General features: G+C 46.5%; 1 protein-coding gene across 1 annotated transcript in view; it reads left to right on the plus strand.

Moving 5' to 3' along the window:
* The first annotated feature begins 273 nt into the window (after positions 1 to 273).
* The window catches only part of WNT7A (Wnt family member 7A), a 34002-nt gene continuing 17768 nt past the window's right edge, over positions 274 to 16507 (plus strand). The window contains exons 1-2 of the mRNA XM_085302554.1: positions 274 to 655; positions 11958 to 12229. Of these exons, the coding sequence (XP_085158680.1) occupies positions 274 to 655; positions 11958 to 12229 (654 nt within the window). The remainder of the gene's footprint in view (positions 656 to 11957; positions 12230 to 16507) is intronic.

Here is a 16507-nt window from a genome sequence, read left to right on the forward strand (position 1 = left end):
CCCAGGTGAGCGCGGCGGCGCGGGGAGGCGGCGCGGGGGTGCCCCCTGCCCGCCTCCCCCTTCCCCGCCACTGCTCCGGGCAGGAGTTAAAAACCCTCCCAGCCCCTTGCTTGTGCGTGGCCCAGGCACGCACCGCACTTGCATGTGCTTTAATTTACGAATGAGGAAGTGGAGTCCCGTTTTGGCAGGAGCCCACGTGCTCCTTATCTCTGTTTTATTTATGGAGAGAGAGAAAGAGAGAGAGAGAGAAGCGTTGGCGGCGAAGGGGGGGAGATGGGTGTTTTCCGGGGGCACCTGCCAAAGCTGGGCCCCACGGCGCGGGAGCGGGGCYGCGGGGGCGCGGGAAGGTGGCGGGTGCTGTGCCCACCCCGGTGCCTGGCTCCGGGACGCGCCATCCCCCAGCCACCACCGGACTCTTGTCGTTGCAGGGGTTTTTCCTCTGTGGTGGCCCTGGGAGCCAGCATCATCTGTAACAAGATCCCGGGTCTCGCCCCCCGGCAGCGGGCGATCTGCCAGAGCAGGCCCGACGCTATTATCGTCATCGGGGAAGGGTCCCAGATGGGCATCAACGAGTGCCAGTTCCAGTTCCGCAACGGGCGCTGGAACTGCTCGGCCCTGGGAGAGAGGACGGTCTTCGGGAAAGAGCTGAAAGTGGGTACGTTACCTCTCTGCTAGCTACTGACCGCCTGACGGCCGCGGAGAGGGCGGCAGACGGGCCTTGCGGGAACGGCAGCCACCACGGGGYGCGGGCACTGGAGCTGGGAAGGACTGGTGAGCGCACACGGCTTGCGCCAGCCAGGGCAGGACCGTCCCCTTGGGCAGGTTTTCACCTGGAGGCTGGGGCTGTCACACTGACACGAGTGACACCTGCTGATCTCCCCAGTAAGACACCTGGGTGGGCCCTTGCTGTAGTTCAGGAAAGCGCTTTCACATTGCTTGAGCTTCCTCTGCAGTATTTCGTTGTCCTGTTCTCACAACCACCTTTCCAAAAGAGGTTTCCTCTGTGCACAGAGTGCACAGGACAACAGCCTAATTCACGTACTAAGGATGAGCAAAAGTTTGATTCTAGTTAAAGGCAGTGGYCAGAGGCAGAACGTGAGTAGGGATAGAAATGCAGTCCTGGGGCACCAAAGTTTCACAAGTGCCACTGGCTTGATGTTTGCACTCTTTGGGACTAGTGTCTTTGGGTCGAGGAACCAGTCTCATCGTAAGAGACTTCTACCACATGAAGCAGTTACTCTGTAGTTATTACCTGTAGTGACCTCTCTGTCTCCGGAAAGAATAGGTGCTTTCCAGCCTGAGACGTCAGAACTTTTTACAAATGGACTATTCTAATCAACAGTCAGAAGAGTCCATTTCCAGTTTCCATTTTTTCAGTTATTGCAACAGTACAGATATATCAAAATTCTTAACTAAAATAACATTAATCATGATAAGCACAAGTATCTGAGGAAACGGAGCTGAGGTTAAAACTCCCATAAAACATACCCCTGCAGTGCAGAACACGCAGGAGTGGGGCTTCTCGTGTTTGTTGAAATACAAGGAGTACGTGTGTACGCTTGAAATACAGAGAGTATGGAAGCGAACAGTATTTTCCAAACACAGGCACAGTGACTTCTTGAGTCAGAATTGCAAGCCRGTCACTCACAGGATGGCATCCCGCRCCTGGGAGAAGAAGGTGAGACGGGCGGTTTCTGGCCTTGAGGTCTCTCTGCCGCCTCCCAGTCTAAAATTTAGATGTAAAAATCCAGAAAACCAGTCTAATGGTGATAACATGATAGAAAATACGGACGTTTTGAGAGCGGAGGCACTGAATACAGCCACGCGTAGCTGTACAGCAGCAGTGTCCAGCCTGTTGGGAAACCCTCTGGCCTGGCCTGGCTCCAGGCATCACTTAGTCATCCAGGGACAAGTGGTGGGGTAGAGACTTAGTACCGCTTTCCTCGCATTCGCATAAGCTGCAGAGATACAGCATTGACAGTGCTCTGGCAGGCCGGAGGAYGCTCCCGCTGGAGCGCTGGAAGAGCCGGGTAGAGACCCGTCTCCGSAGGGCCCCTGGGGCGCAGCCTCCAGCGAGGGAAGGCAGCAGCCCCGGCGGTGCCYGGCACTCGCGGGCTGATGGACTGAACGTAGACGTTCACGTATATTTTCATATACGTGTGCATGTTGATATGTGTATTTTCCCACGTCCAGAGATACTTAAGCCAAGAATAAAAAGCGAACAAAAAGTAAATATTGAAATCAGTGTGAATTACAGGTCTTTCAGCCCCTCGTATAATCATACACAGTGAGTCAAGTAAGGTATGTAAAAACCAAACTGCACGGCATTGTGGGGCACATCTGAGAACGGCTCCTATATTAGGATTAGCTCATTGTTTCTATTCCTTGAGCTGAGCTGTCCCTGCCGGTGATCCGTGCAAGTGTTTGTCACTTAGTCAGTGAAGAGTCCATTTGGACGCCTGACAGATTTGGGCTCATTTAGTCTACGAGTAACATTTCCTTAAACAGAAAACGTGAGAAGGATTTCTTCTTCTCCAGCAAATCACAAAGCTGCAGAGTTACTGTGGTCTGTTGCATAAACATGCACTCAGCTCCTCTACCCACCCCCCCAAAAAATTGAATTATTTAGCTAGTGGGTTATATTTAGGTCCTTTTAAAAAAAGTCAATATCAAAGGAAGTAGACTTTGATCTGTCTTTGAGGTGATAACTCTTAATACATTCTAGCTACCCATTATGATGCTTAGATGGATAAGGCAAATTCATGGCTGGTTTCAGAGCCCAGGCAAGCRTTGAATATCATCCAGACTAATAAAACTCATTTAAAGAAAAAGCAAAAACTTCAAATTCAAACCACTTACACATTTACATTTAAAAATGAACTTTGACAAAAAAATCTCTCAGGAGCTGAGATCTGCARTGATGATTTGACATGCAAGGAAAATGTGTTGTAAGATTAAAAATAGTAGGAAACTCAAACACTGTGGAATATTACAATACAACCACTCCCACTCAGGTCATCTCCTCATTCTTCTGCTTCTTGTCTGTTAGCATGTATAGAAACCTTGCACATCAGACACAGCTCAGCTTTCTACAGTGAAAAGGAAAAAGCATCCATTTCCTGGATTTCTCTCTTTGTCCCCAAGATCTCTGGGTAGGAGTGTGCTCTAGGYTGCCATTCACAGAAATACAGGCTAATATTTCACTCTGGTTAAAAAGGGTAAAACCTGTGTGCTGTAAAGACAGAAGTCAAACTTGCTGCCCACAGCTAAGTGGAGATAAGGGTAAGTCCTGTGTGCTTGCACTAAATAGGGAAGAGAGAGGCGAAACGCGTGACCTGAAGAACCATATGCCTGATAGGAGGTATCTGGGGTTTAATATGCACAAACCCCAACYGCTACTGAGTATTTTACGAATGTTATGCAGGTGCACCCAAACTATTTGCGTTGCCTTGCTGACACTGCGGTGTGATGCAGGAGGCCTGAGCTCTCCCAGCGTCTCTGCCGCTGTCCGGCCGAGCGACCCTGGCACGCTCCTCTCCTCCTCTGTGTTGCCCTTCTCCCATTTCTAAAATGACAACAGAAATACCAGCCTTGGTAAAACTCGTTGAAGTCTGCAGAAGGAAAACGACATACCAAAATTTCCCATTCTTATCTGTAGCAYATGTCTCTGTACATTTTAAAGAAATCGCATTTAGGCTGTTTCCCAGTGATAATTTAGCTGCAGAGTTACAGTTACAACCATTTAAATTCGCTTATGCTTCATATGGCATATTTGTGATCACAGACTGAGTTTCCAGATTCACAGCATGCTCCCAAGCAGCACACAGCATATATACTCCGTTTCTTGTGTCATTTTATCTGGTTTGTCCTTGAAAAGAGAGATTCTTCCCTACTGACACACGGCGGATATCTAATCATGACAGCTGGTGACAGTAGTGCCAATATCATGAAGAGATATAACAGTACAAATGACATCAGTTTACTCCCGCTGAGGACTTGGTCCAATTATAAGAAGAAATGAAAAAGCTGCAATCAAGATTAATACAACAAATTTTTTTTCTAGACAACTCTATAGACACCTCATTAATAATGTAAAGTCACAAAGAGAATTTTTAAAATAACCACGGAGATGATGCAACAACACAATTATGGGTATTTTTGAAAACAAACGTATACGTTAGAGTGGTCAGCACTTCTGCTCCTGAGGACAGCCTCTATAAAAAGCAAGGTTTTGTAGTAGGAAGGTCCAAAAAACTCATGCCCGCATCTGTTCGTGTGAAATGCGATTCAAGACTAAAGCTTGGCACAGCCAGCGATGCCTTTCAGATGGACTCCGGAAATCAGGTCTGGGCTCCGAGGGATCGCAGGAGGAGCAAGCGCTGCGGCGAAGCCCGCCGCCGGGCRCCTCCGTAGCCCGTTCTGCAGCGCCCAACTCTGAGAGCTGGTAGTCAGCAGCGCTTTGCTGTTTGTGATAATCACGAGCCAAGGCACAAGCAGGGAGTAACTATCTCAAGTGATTGCTTTAGGATATCCGTGCGTTTCGTGGCATCTAGAGGACAGAATCTGACTGGCATCACCGGGTAAAAATACCATGCTATGTCCTTTTGTCATGACGGAGCAGCAATGCCACGACTAAACACGACTCAGGAAAAATCTGCAAGCAAAAATAATACAAATTGGGCGACTGCAGCTCCACAAAGCGGCACAGCAAGGTGGAAATTAGCTGGTGGAAGGCAGCACAGCCTTACAAAGGTCTGTTGTGGGCCCTGCCTGGGACAGAGTAAAGGGAACCAACCACAGTCGGTGAAGACCTGGCGGTCCCCGAAGAACATTTCAGCAAAAGTGGTTTCTATCAAGCTTTGATCCTGGTCTTACTAAAATCCATCAGTTGTCTGTTYTCTTTTACACTGAAAAGTTTCCCAGTACACTCACCCTGGTAACTTCACCCATCTTGCATTACTCAAGTGAGCAGTGAAGCTGAAACCAAAGGAAGAATACACATGAGCAAACTGGTCTTAAAAATTTTGAGGGCAGCGGGCTCACTTGGCACCTACTGTGCATGTTGTGCACAATGCCTCGGGCTCAGGGCTCGCTCCAGATGCACCCAGATGTACAGGCTAAACCGTTAGCCTTGGCTTATACACTAGACTACTAGCTCTATGCTGCTCACTGGACCAAACTTAGCAGTGATTTACTKTTTAATATGTTAAAAAAGCTTCTCTAATGACAAGTATCCTACCCACCAACTATAACTAGCTTGCTCAGCAACTGTCAATTAGGAGCCATCTCTTTGTAGCATGCAAAAGGGAACAAAATCTAGCTCGTTCTCCTGTATCTTGTCTGGTCTTGTAGACTTAAAAGAAAAACAACACAATAAAACTTCATTTTGCCACTGTTACAAAGATAAAGCTGTTCAAACCCAGTCCAGGAYGGATGTAAAGGGTTCCATCTTCAAGCATTTTCTGGAGAGCTTCGATATGCAACACTGGTGTAGGCTCTTGGGCCAGGTTTTAAACAGTCTGATTCTCTGAATCACTGAATAACAGACCAAGGAAGCAAGCACAGATAGATCCTGATTAAAATGCCTGCTGTTTTCCTATTGCATGGAGGATTGTCTGCAYGTGTCCGTGGGAAGCTGGGGTTCTACGTGTTGCTGCACTGTTCAGTGCTGTCAATATTCAGAAGAATGATTGATAAACACGCTATTTCCTGAACTTGTGGTGTTATGAAACCCTGGAGATATACAGAGAAGAAATATTGTTGTAATTAACAGGAGTCTTGCTACCTGCTCAAGTAGGATCAGGATTTGCATTTCTGTGCTAGGTTTGCAGCCCTTACTGCCCATTTCAGTGCCAGTGTCTTGCACAGCAACCGTGATTTGGGGGCAAAACAGCAGCCAGCCTGACATATGGCCTGAACATCCAAACCCCAGGCTGCTGCTTTGTGCCAAAACTCAATCTCTCTGAGCAGGGACTGTCACTATAAGATAAAACATTGCCCCAAGGTCACTGTAGTTGGAATTCCCATCAGAAGGTTTTCATACCTGCCTTCAGATGTGTCTTGTGAGTACATGTTTCAGAGAAACAAAAAGATTACATTTCATTGGAAAGGTAAAACAGGCATCTCCTACTTCAGGGTCAGTACCTGGGGTTTTCTAAAATAATGCTGTGGTGTGGAGGGATCACAGCCATCTGAAAGGGGGGGGGGACTTTGTCTTATGAACTCCAAATTCCTGGCTGCCATTTTTGCAATGCACATGCCTTAAGTAATTATTTTATGAGCTTAAAATGGGATATTTTCAAAAATAGTCACTATATCTGGGCTGTTTCCTGTCCAAGAATTTCATTCCATGTGTTGATGAAACAAACTTGGCTTGATAAAGTGGGCAGTGACTAAACCCTCAAAAGGCTCAGATGTCTTTCAGAGCAGCTCTGCTAATTTAAATTATTGGTATTACTGTTTTAAAAGCACATACTACCAGGGAACTGTCATTTTCATTTCAAGTCAGTTCAATATTTTAAGGACACGCAATCCCTCAACACTTTGAGCCATTACAGGAGGGAGAATAAAAAGAGGAGGTGGATACCTAAATGGCTTTTTAAGCTACTATTTTATTAATTGCACATGGTAGGTAAAAGAAAGATAAAACAAAAAAAAGTGCAAGACCAAACATAGTCTACCAAGAAAAAGGAGGAGGCAGACCCCRGAGTGGGCAGAAGATGAGTTCTAGTCTTCATTTTTACTAGCTATGAGTTATGGCCTTTATAGAGAGATGTGAAGTAATGTTAGCTGTGGCACATAATTGGCAAGGTATGCTGTATTTTCCATCTTTATATTTTCACAATCAACATATATTTCAGCTCATGTCACTACAGATAACTCCCTCTCTGACCCTTTGGCTTCAAATAGCAGAATATACAACCTATGTTTTCCAGTGAGATAAATAGAAATTTGTCTTTTTTATTTCCCAGATTAGCCAATTATGAGGGGGACTGATATGGTGGGCCAAGCTATTTAGAAGTGTGCTTAGATACTGCGAGGTCCTGAACCACTCAGCACTTACTAGCATCCTGCAAGTCAAATCTGCTCCGTACCTTGCAGGTGTAGGCCTTGTTTCCCATGCAACACYAAGTAATTCTGCTTATTCCTTAAACTAAGCTCTCTAAGTTTTTAACCTACGTGAGTGAAGCTTTTTATAAACTGCTCACATTTTAAGATTTAGCTTAAAGACCTAAATGGCCCAAACTGGTGCCAGGCCATGGCACTGGCCACGTTCCTGTGYCCGCCCACGCGGGATGCCCCTAGCGCCTCCCCTCGGGGCAGCCGAGGCCCCGCGGCGGCTGCTGCCTGTGCACATCTCAGAGGCTTTGTCGTCTGCTCCCCGCAGAAGGGGCTGCGCACGGCGCTGCAGCGCTTCGCCGGACTCTCAGCAGCGAAACCGGGGAGCGGTGGAGACAGCGGGAGTCACGGACGCGGAGCCCTCCTCCAGCAAAGCCAGCGGAGCGGCAGCGCTCTGCTGCGCGGGGCAGCGGGCACGCGGCACGCTCTGCAGCAGCACAACGCGCGTCGCCTGCGTCCGGCGCGAGCAGGAAGAGCAGGGCGAGACTTGTGTTTGACACACGAGGAAAAACCGCCCGCTTCGGACATACGGCGCTGGAGTGCTTGCTTAGACCGAGCACAGCCCCGGCCCAAGCGGGCAAGCGCTGCCGAGCCTGCGCCCACGTCCCCAGGCCAGCCCCGGGCACCGGTCTCCTGCGCCTCCTTGTCCCCGCCGCCAGCCCCAGCCCGGCCCCGCCGAGCGCAGGGCTCGCCCGCGGACGCGCCGCGCCGATGCCCTCAGCGCTGTCGGCGTTGGAAAGCCCCCTCAGATCAGCAGCCCCGTAAGCGACCAGAGGAGCCTGTGCAAGGCGCGGAGCCCTCCCGACGTTCCTGACTCTCGGAGCCGCCGCGGATGCAGCCTTTGCTCGCCGGGGACGCGGCGAGAAGGTGCCGGCGCTCGGCACCCGGCAGCGCGGCTTTCCCCGGACTCACCGCTCCGGGACCTGCGGGCCCCTCGCCTTCTCTAGGCTGCGGCCACTGTTGCAAGGCTGACGGTACGGCCGAGGGGGAGATCCGGACCACCCACTGGCAGTTTAGGCTGTGACAATCTCACCAGTGTTGGGGTTGTTTTCAAGCAGTTGCTGGCAGTGTTCTGACAACGCGAGCCAAGAGGCCGCAGCTGCCTGCAGACCCCGGGGGGATATCGGCAGGCTCGCCGTGGGCACGGCAGGGAGGTTCGGAGCTGTGGAGCGGGCACCTGTCAATGAGCTGCACTGCCAACTATCAAATACCAAGGGAAACACCAACCACAATTTTTATACAGCCATAACCCACTCTCCACCTTTCTCCACAACTCCCGTAGTCCTCGGGCAGCCGTCACTTTTCCTTCGGTTAGTTCACCGTCACAGGTGGCTTGGTGTGCACCCTTGCACCTCACTGCCTGGAAAAGCCTCCACAAGAAACTCTAAAGCTGACCCAGTGCCTGGGATCACGATTTGTACTCCTCCTCCACAAAGATCAACTGTTTGTTATATGCATTTTAAAATTCATTTTCTGTTTTTTTCAAGCATAGATTTAAATTCAGCTGCAGTTTGAGGATGGAGTCAGTAGGTAATAACAGCAAAAACACTTAATTCTTGGACCTCAAGCCAGGGCTTCTAAGCCAAAGAGTTGGAAGATTGTTCAAGGGACAGTTTTGTTACTGCATACATATGAGAACATTTCTTCTAAATTTTCTCCAAAAAGTCTATTCTGATCTCACTGCTAAAAACATACTAGTTCACTCTTCCAGTTAATATCTCATCTTTCTAGCCTTCTAGAGAAGGTAAATTGCTGCACCATAGGGTTTTCCACAGCCTTTCAGTTGTGCAGACGTTCTTGACGACCACTGACTGCAACTACCTGTTTTCCCTAGAGAAGACGTGTTTTGCTAATCTCTGCAGAAATGTGTTTCCCAAACTGCTCATCTTTGGGGGTCCAGGTGGAGCCTTTCAACCTAGCACCTGCCGAGACTGGAGTGAATGCGGAGCGGTACCTCCCTTGTCACCYGGCTCAAGAGCATCAGCACAGACTCAGAAACAACCTGTTGCCTGCAGGGAGCAGCTGTTTGGTGCACCTTGTTAAAGCAGCATTTCCACTGAGATCCTCCGGGCATTTCAACTATTTGCTGAAATAAGAAGTGCAGCAGCAGCATTCAGTACTTAAAAGTGGCAGGAAAACACTTGTTTGCATGTTAGCCCATTAAGCATTGCTGATTTGGTTGCAAAAAACCCTTTAATATCATTTTGGTATCTAAAGCAGTGTCACAGAACAGGCTCAAAGTAAACTCTGCCTTCCCAGAATGTGTTCCTGTACCGCCCTTCATGTGCTGACATTTCTATGGGCTAAACTAGGGTACTGAAGCTTAAAAAAGTGAATCATTTAGGCGAAAAAATAGTTAGTTTGATGTGGGTATGACAAGCGTGCACTGCTTTATCAATACTATATAGCCATCTCCTGTGGACAGTACTTCCTACCTGGATCAATTCCTCCCGACACTCACTTTGTTTACCTTGTAATCTCCCAACCTTTAGTTTTCAAAGGCTGCTTTTTTCCCCAAACAGGACAAATCTATAAAATAATATGTGTAAAAGATTTTAAGAGCAAGCTCAGAACTGGATTCTGCTTCTGCTTGCATTATTTTTATACTGTTGGTATCAAATTTTGCTCCCTGAAGAGGCTAAGGGGCTGCTTCATCTTTACAATATTGTGTGCATTATATTAAAATGATCTGAGAATTTTTTTTATTCTAGTTCTTTAAAACAACTTGTGTTAGACTAGAAATCATCCAACTAAAGCAAAACCAGAATAAGACGCAAACTTCAACTCAAAACATTTTTTGATGCTGCCCCGTTCTTGCTACTTCATGAAACAGAAATCTGGCACAACGTGTTGCCCCTTGAAGGAGCAACCCCGAGTGGAGAAAATGGGACTTCTTACTGTACCCTCCCTGTTTATCAGTGCCCTTTTCATACTGCTGTACTTAAACTAGTGAGGATGTTGAGGATAGCCTGGAGGAAGGACTTGGAAGGTGCCCTGGCTGGTCCTTGCGGGCGCCCCCGGGAAGGAGACCCCTTTGCACCTGCCGCCCGTGGTCTCCCTCGCTGCTACACCAGGACACCGAGAGCACAACTCCATGTACACTTCAAATCAATGGCTTCTTGCCATTTCTCCCTTTTCCTCACTGAGGTAGGCTTTATCTCAGTAGCTTCCTCTTACCTCTTCTACCTCCGAGGACACTTGCTCCTTTCAGAAGGTGGCACTGATGGTAGAAGGCTATGGCGAGACACTGGTCTCACAGTTCACTCTGGCACTGGCACGTTTTGGGGCTATGTGCTACACTAGCAGCTGGCTACTAGCAAAGGCAGGTCTGAACCCTGACATCCTTGATGTGCCCATGTGGTGGCCATGTCCACAATTGCCTGTTGCCTCCATGGGTGCAGAGAGCAGGAGGAGGCTTTCCATAGGCTTCATCAGGTACTCCCATGTTAGTGCACAGACAGCGAACTGGAAACTACGAACTGAGGACTTCTACCCCATATTCCCTTTTTCATAAAAGCCACTAGCCCTGAAAAGCTTATCTATAAAGTCCATAGTCACAGCAATTTAACATTTTAAGATTTTTCTTTTTCTTTTTTTTTTTTTTTAAAAAAGGTAAACAAGAAATTCTTTGAGGAAGTCTAATTCTTGACTACAAGTTCCTTTACAACCACAGTGCAGAGCAGTATCAGTGGGATGTTGCCTATGCCAATAAAAGGGCATGCAGTTGCCTATTAACAGGTTTTGATGATCTCATCTTGTTTTCCATTTTACATCCTTGCTCATAAGGAAGTATTTTTCATTAGAACTATTTACTGATGCACAGAAATCTAGAGCACGTATGTGAAAGTGATGTAGCTGAGAATGAAGTGCTTGTAAGATTTTCTTCCTAAGTGATTATTTTTCTGTGAAATCCAATAAACAGCAGAAATGTGCTTGTTTCTTGTAGAATAAACTACTGCCAGCAGTTGAGTTCTGCCAGAACTGGCAGATGTTTAAAGAAGGGAAGTAGATCTTCCCATCTGCCCTCTCCTAATTAAGAGCCTGATTCTGATCCTATTGATGCGAAGGTACATTTTGTCACTAGAGAAATAAGAGTAGGGGCAGGTACTTAGTTCAGGACATGCTAAATGCATGTCAAATGCAAATAGATGTACATATATATTGCACAGAATAACACTTGCTTTACCACCTCCTCACAGACATCTGGTGAAGCTGCTCCTTTGTCTTGCTTTTGTCATGATACTTACTACAGGTCAGGAAACTCTTTTTCCATCTTGTGAGAAATTTTCAGATTAAAAATGAAAATTACTGCCCTGGGTCTCGGTGAAGTTTATAATCTGAAACAGTGTTTCAGTTCAGCTAAAATATTTTCCAAACAAGATTTCTAACTGAAGTTGTTTTCCACTAAGAAGACCTTTTAGTTCAGAATTAAACTTCTAAACAGAATCCCATTTCTGAGCTAATTAAAAAAGTTGAAAACGGAAGTTTTAGCAATTCCACCCTCAATTCTATCCATTTTCTTTTCTTTAAACATTTGCCAATTCCTTGCTTTTTCTATGAATGGTTTACTTTGCTTCTAAGGTCATCTAGAAGTATATATATGAATGTACCTAAATACTACCTTAATTTTGACAGCCTCACGGAGAGATATCATTCTAGAGAGTCTCTGAACATCCACAAAAATCAGTACTTAGAAGAGTGGGGACCTGCTCGTGCCTGCAGATTTACAGCACTGCTAGTAACAGCCCTCGGTGTTTGCGCTACAGCAGCTTGCGTGTCTTTTTCTTACTGCTGTCACCGCGTCGTAGCATGCATTTACAGCGCTGTTTCACTTCCAGGTAGCAGAGAAGCGGCATTCACGTACGCCATCATCGCTGCTGGGGTAGCACACGCAATCACGGCCGCCTGCACGCAGGGAAACCTGAGCGACTGCGGCTGTGACAAGGAGAAACAGGGACAGTACCACAAGGAGGAGGGATGGAAATGGGGAGGCTGCTCCGCTGACATCAGATACGGAATAGGGTTCGCCAAGGTGTTTGTGGACGCCAGGGAGATCAAGCAGAACGCGAGGACCCTCATGAACCTGCACAACAACGAGGCCGGGCGGAAGGTGAGTAGCTCTGCTCTTGCCCGGACGCGGCCGTCTCCCGCCTCGGGCGAGAGGTCCGCCTAGACCACGCACGGTGYGCGGGAGCTGCGGGTGCTCCGATGCTAACGTCACCGTACGGTAGACAAGCAGGCACCTTTGCACGTTATACAAGCTTGTTGGGACCGTCTGTCCGTCCGTCAAATATTTGCCTAAATGTTACTCTTTACGGTTGTAAAAAGAAAAAGCAAACAAACATTTTACCTGGAAAGTCAAACGGTACTCATGATAAAAAGCTTGCCTGCTACCGTGCGGGTGAACGGGATTCCCGTCAGGTTCAGACATGACCTTCTCACTCATTTGAAAAGGGATCATTTTCAACCCAACTGTCTAACCCTTGCTCTTTGTGTGAGGACTACATCTAACGGGAGAAAAATATTTTGCAAAAAGACCGCAGGCTGACTCACTGTAACGCCATTACGTGTATTTGGTTTATCATTTTGCACAGAAACCTTCCCGCCCCCTCTTTTCCGTTCTTCAGGACGGGGTAGTTGAAAGCAATTATTGCTGAATCAGCACTTGGAAGACAAGAATTCAGCAGCTTCAAGCACGCAGATTTCTTGGGGATTGTGGGAATCCCGACTGCCCGGGATTTGCTGCCGTTGCCGTTTGCTGTAGCCAGCCAGCTTTCTGATCGGCAGCGGCAGCAGCTGCGGGTGCAAGACCCAACCCGACCGGTGCTCTGCCGAGCCGTGCCGGCTGGCGCCGCGCGGGCGCTGGGCGCGGGCACAGGGCTCTCCCCTTCCCCAGCTAGGACGGGCCCAGCGGTGTCTCTGTACCTCCCCTGCAACCGTGTGCAGGTACAGACTGATCTGAAAGGAGTCCCTGGGAAAATGTTCTTAGTCAGCTGTTCACGGGCTTATTTCCTGAGCCTGGTTTAAAAAAAAAAAAAAAAAAAAAAAAAAAAAAAAAAAAAAAAAAAAAAAAAAAAAAGCATTTTCTACCATTTTATTTTTTTACCCCAGAAACTTTAAAGGGCTAAGGCAGGCACAGCAGATTATCTGCACTTGCAAGTGCCCAGCCTACCAGAATTAACTGTTACGTACAATGCTCCTAGTAACATCTGTGCCGCTCCCAAGCCTTTTCTGGGTTGCTTAGTCACACTGCATAGGATTTAATACATTTCTATAGAGCAGAACTGCTTTCTGTAGCTGAATATAGGAGTTACCATCTTACTGATCACATCTTAAAGAATTAATGTAGATCCTCTTGCTTTCTTACCTATTTTACCTTCCCCATTATTTGTACCCCTGTGGCATCAGTACTGACTTTAGCACTGTTTTACTGTGACTTAGAGGCAAACAGGAGATGGAAGTTAGGAACAGCAATTAATTTGTGGATACTACGTTTGTTGTTACAATGATATTTAGGCTCTAAGACATTTCCTCTTAGGCATATGCTGGAKACAAGCATATGGTATTGAAGAAAAGTGATTACAACCCCAAGCAAAAGCCTAACCTTTCTCTTACTTAKTGCTACTGAAGTAGTTCTACAGGTCAGATTGTTTTTTCCCTCTACTAGAATCCCAAACTTCTGGGTCTGGCCCTCCAATGCAAACACAGTACTTCAAAATACTAGCAAAATTAACACTGAATTCTGACCATAGCTCAAGGACYGACCATTAATTTGTTAATCAAATAATCTGAGTTATCTTAGTAAAGATACTGAGTTTTACTATTTGCCTTCTATTAGCACAAAGGCACTTACTAAAAAGCATGGTAGAACATCAAGGTCCACAGTGTCCTCTGCTACACAAGCTCAAACGCACTGAAATCAGAAATAACAGAGGAGTTTAGCCCAATGGAGTTTCATCTTTAGGTAGGTGATAAGATTCTTCTCACTAAAAGGTTCTCCCTAAGTGACAAACCAGTCTGTAAAGGACTGCAAATACTGGCTACTGGCTTCTCTATTAGTAAATTATTTCAAACGCAAAGCATAAAAAGATGTACACCAGAAAAGAAGTTCCTCGTAGCACTTCAGTATACTTTTTGGCTCCATTATCACCCAGGTGTGGAGGTAGGGTGGAGGAGGAGGAAACGAGTCCTGGACCTGGCCTGTAGGAAGCCAAAACATGCAGCAGCCTCCCCTGAGGACACGCGCTCCTTGTGTTTCTCACCTATATACGCACAATTTGCTGTCCTAAAAAATGATACCTGGAAGATTCAGCTCTATGCATGAATAGAGCTTCTGGGAGAAGGGTGGTGTGTGCTATCTCTGGCAATCTGCCATTTCTCCAGCAGGCTCAGGAACTGTTCTGATTTAGAGATATTTCTACGCTTCTTCCTGCATCCCTTACAGAGYAAAATTACTGATCTTTGTTTGAACAAATCTCAGTTTGAAATCTTCAGGGAAAAGAAAGAGTAACATGATTGAGAAGAGGCATGTTACTCCACCAATCAGTAGAGGATGAATAAATGCTGTTTTTGCTAGAGAGATTCCTTTCAGTCTTTGCTGTTATGTGAAAGATCACAGTATTTAAGACAACTGGCAGAGAGAGGTCTATATGGGTATTTGGCAAGCTAGGTCTCTCAAAACCTAATGCTTTCACAACAAAGAATRTCTTGTTTTAGGTGGTACTCTCCTTTTTTGGGCAATATGAATGTTATCAGCCTCAACACAATCCATTCTTGGTGGCTTCCCTCTGGGCTACATATTCTTGTCTGGGTTTACTTGCCCATGGCTAAGTTTTTGATGGTATTTATGCATGTAGGAGACAGACTGGGACCTAGTGGAGCTTCCAAAAATAAACTAGATATTCAAKTCTTATTGATTTGTTTTCTTCACCTGTAGGCATCGCTATACCTATGGAAAGACAGCTCCCTCTATTTCTTTGGTTCTTGAAAGGCAAAACCGAACTGTGTGCTGGGTCCCTCTCCCCTGGGCTCTCAAGGCTGACCAATGAAAGGTCCCTTAGGAYGACACCAATGGCAGTAGATTCAAGATGGACTATGGCAAATCRAACATATAGTGTTATCTAGTTTTCTTCCTACAAGTCCTTCCACTGATAAATTCATTTTATCTATCTCAGAGAGCAAGAGCTGTCAGACTTTGCACTGAAGTAGCCAAGCCTGCTGCACTTACACAAGAAGGCTAAACATAGGTAGGACTTCATGGTATATACTGACACAGARCCACCAGGAAAGGTCTGATCCAGATATTTTGGAGGGCTCAGTTCAAGTTCTTGCACCTCCTTATAGTTTCATATTACTTAGGCAGATGTTTCTCTTCCCTCTGGTGTCACAACTGTCTGCTGAACCTACTGACTTCGTTAGCACAATAGTATGAGCACCTGTTGGCTTTTTATATATATATATGTATATATATATATATATATATATATATGTATGTATGTATATACACAAGATGAAAATTAGCCATATTGAAGATGGAGGATTTTAGAGGTTATATGTGGCACAGATCTGTGCTGCTCTTTCCTTCTCTGAACAGCCTGGCTAATGTAACGCTTGAAGAATACCCATGTGCACAGGCAGCCTGCAATGCAAAGTGCTCCCTTCTCAGCTCGGTTTGTAAGAGCTCTCTGCGCTTCTAGCTGCTCCCATGCTGCAGAATAACACCACCTGTGATGAGACACCGGCACAGCGGCTCCTGCAGACAGGCACCCAGGGCGCCTCAGCTGCTGCGACAAAGCAAGTAACAGGTTTCTGTATTGTTAAAAGTCAGGGCTCTAACTCTCCCTTTGGCTTGGGCTAGCAGTTCTCCCCAGACCGCTAGGACTCATCTTTGCAGACAAATGCATGACATTGAACTTCTCAGGCTACTCAGAGGGGAAGGGGCAGAGTTCAAAAAAGGGGTTGCATGCACCCTGCAAAACTGGCCCCGAGCAGCCTGAGAAGCCTCATGTCATTTGTCAAACCTTTTGGAGAGCASCTGGTTCTGACCTCCAGAAACTGAGTTAGGGTGTCTTCCTCTTTGAATTAGTGTTTCCTGAAGTGCTGATTCACTGCAGCAAGAAGGAAGCAGTATAGAGAGAACAGGAGAATAATTCATACTGGTTGGGTCAGAAAAGAGAGATAAAGCCTAGATTAATTTAAAGGCATAATCCTGATTTGCCCCGAGAACTTCCAAGTGAGGAGTTATAATTGCAAGACTGAATCTTCTGTTAGCAAATTTGTCTTAAGTACAAAGTTAATTAAATTACTGAAAGTCACACAATAACGTAARTCTGAGAGATATTTATGCTCCAGGAAATAAAACTGTTATTCTTCCAGTTAACCTGCCTCA

Source organism: Rhea americana, unplaced genomic scaffold, assembly GCF_003343005.1.
Source record: "Rhea americana isolate MKP2758 unplaced genomic scaffold, rheAme1 scaffold_19, whole genome shotgun sequence".
NCBI lineage: Eukaryota > Metazoa > Chordata > Aves > Rheiformes > Rheidae > Rhea > Rhea americana.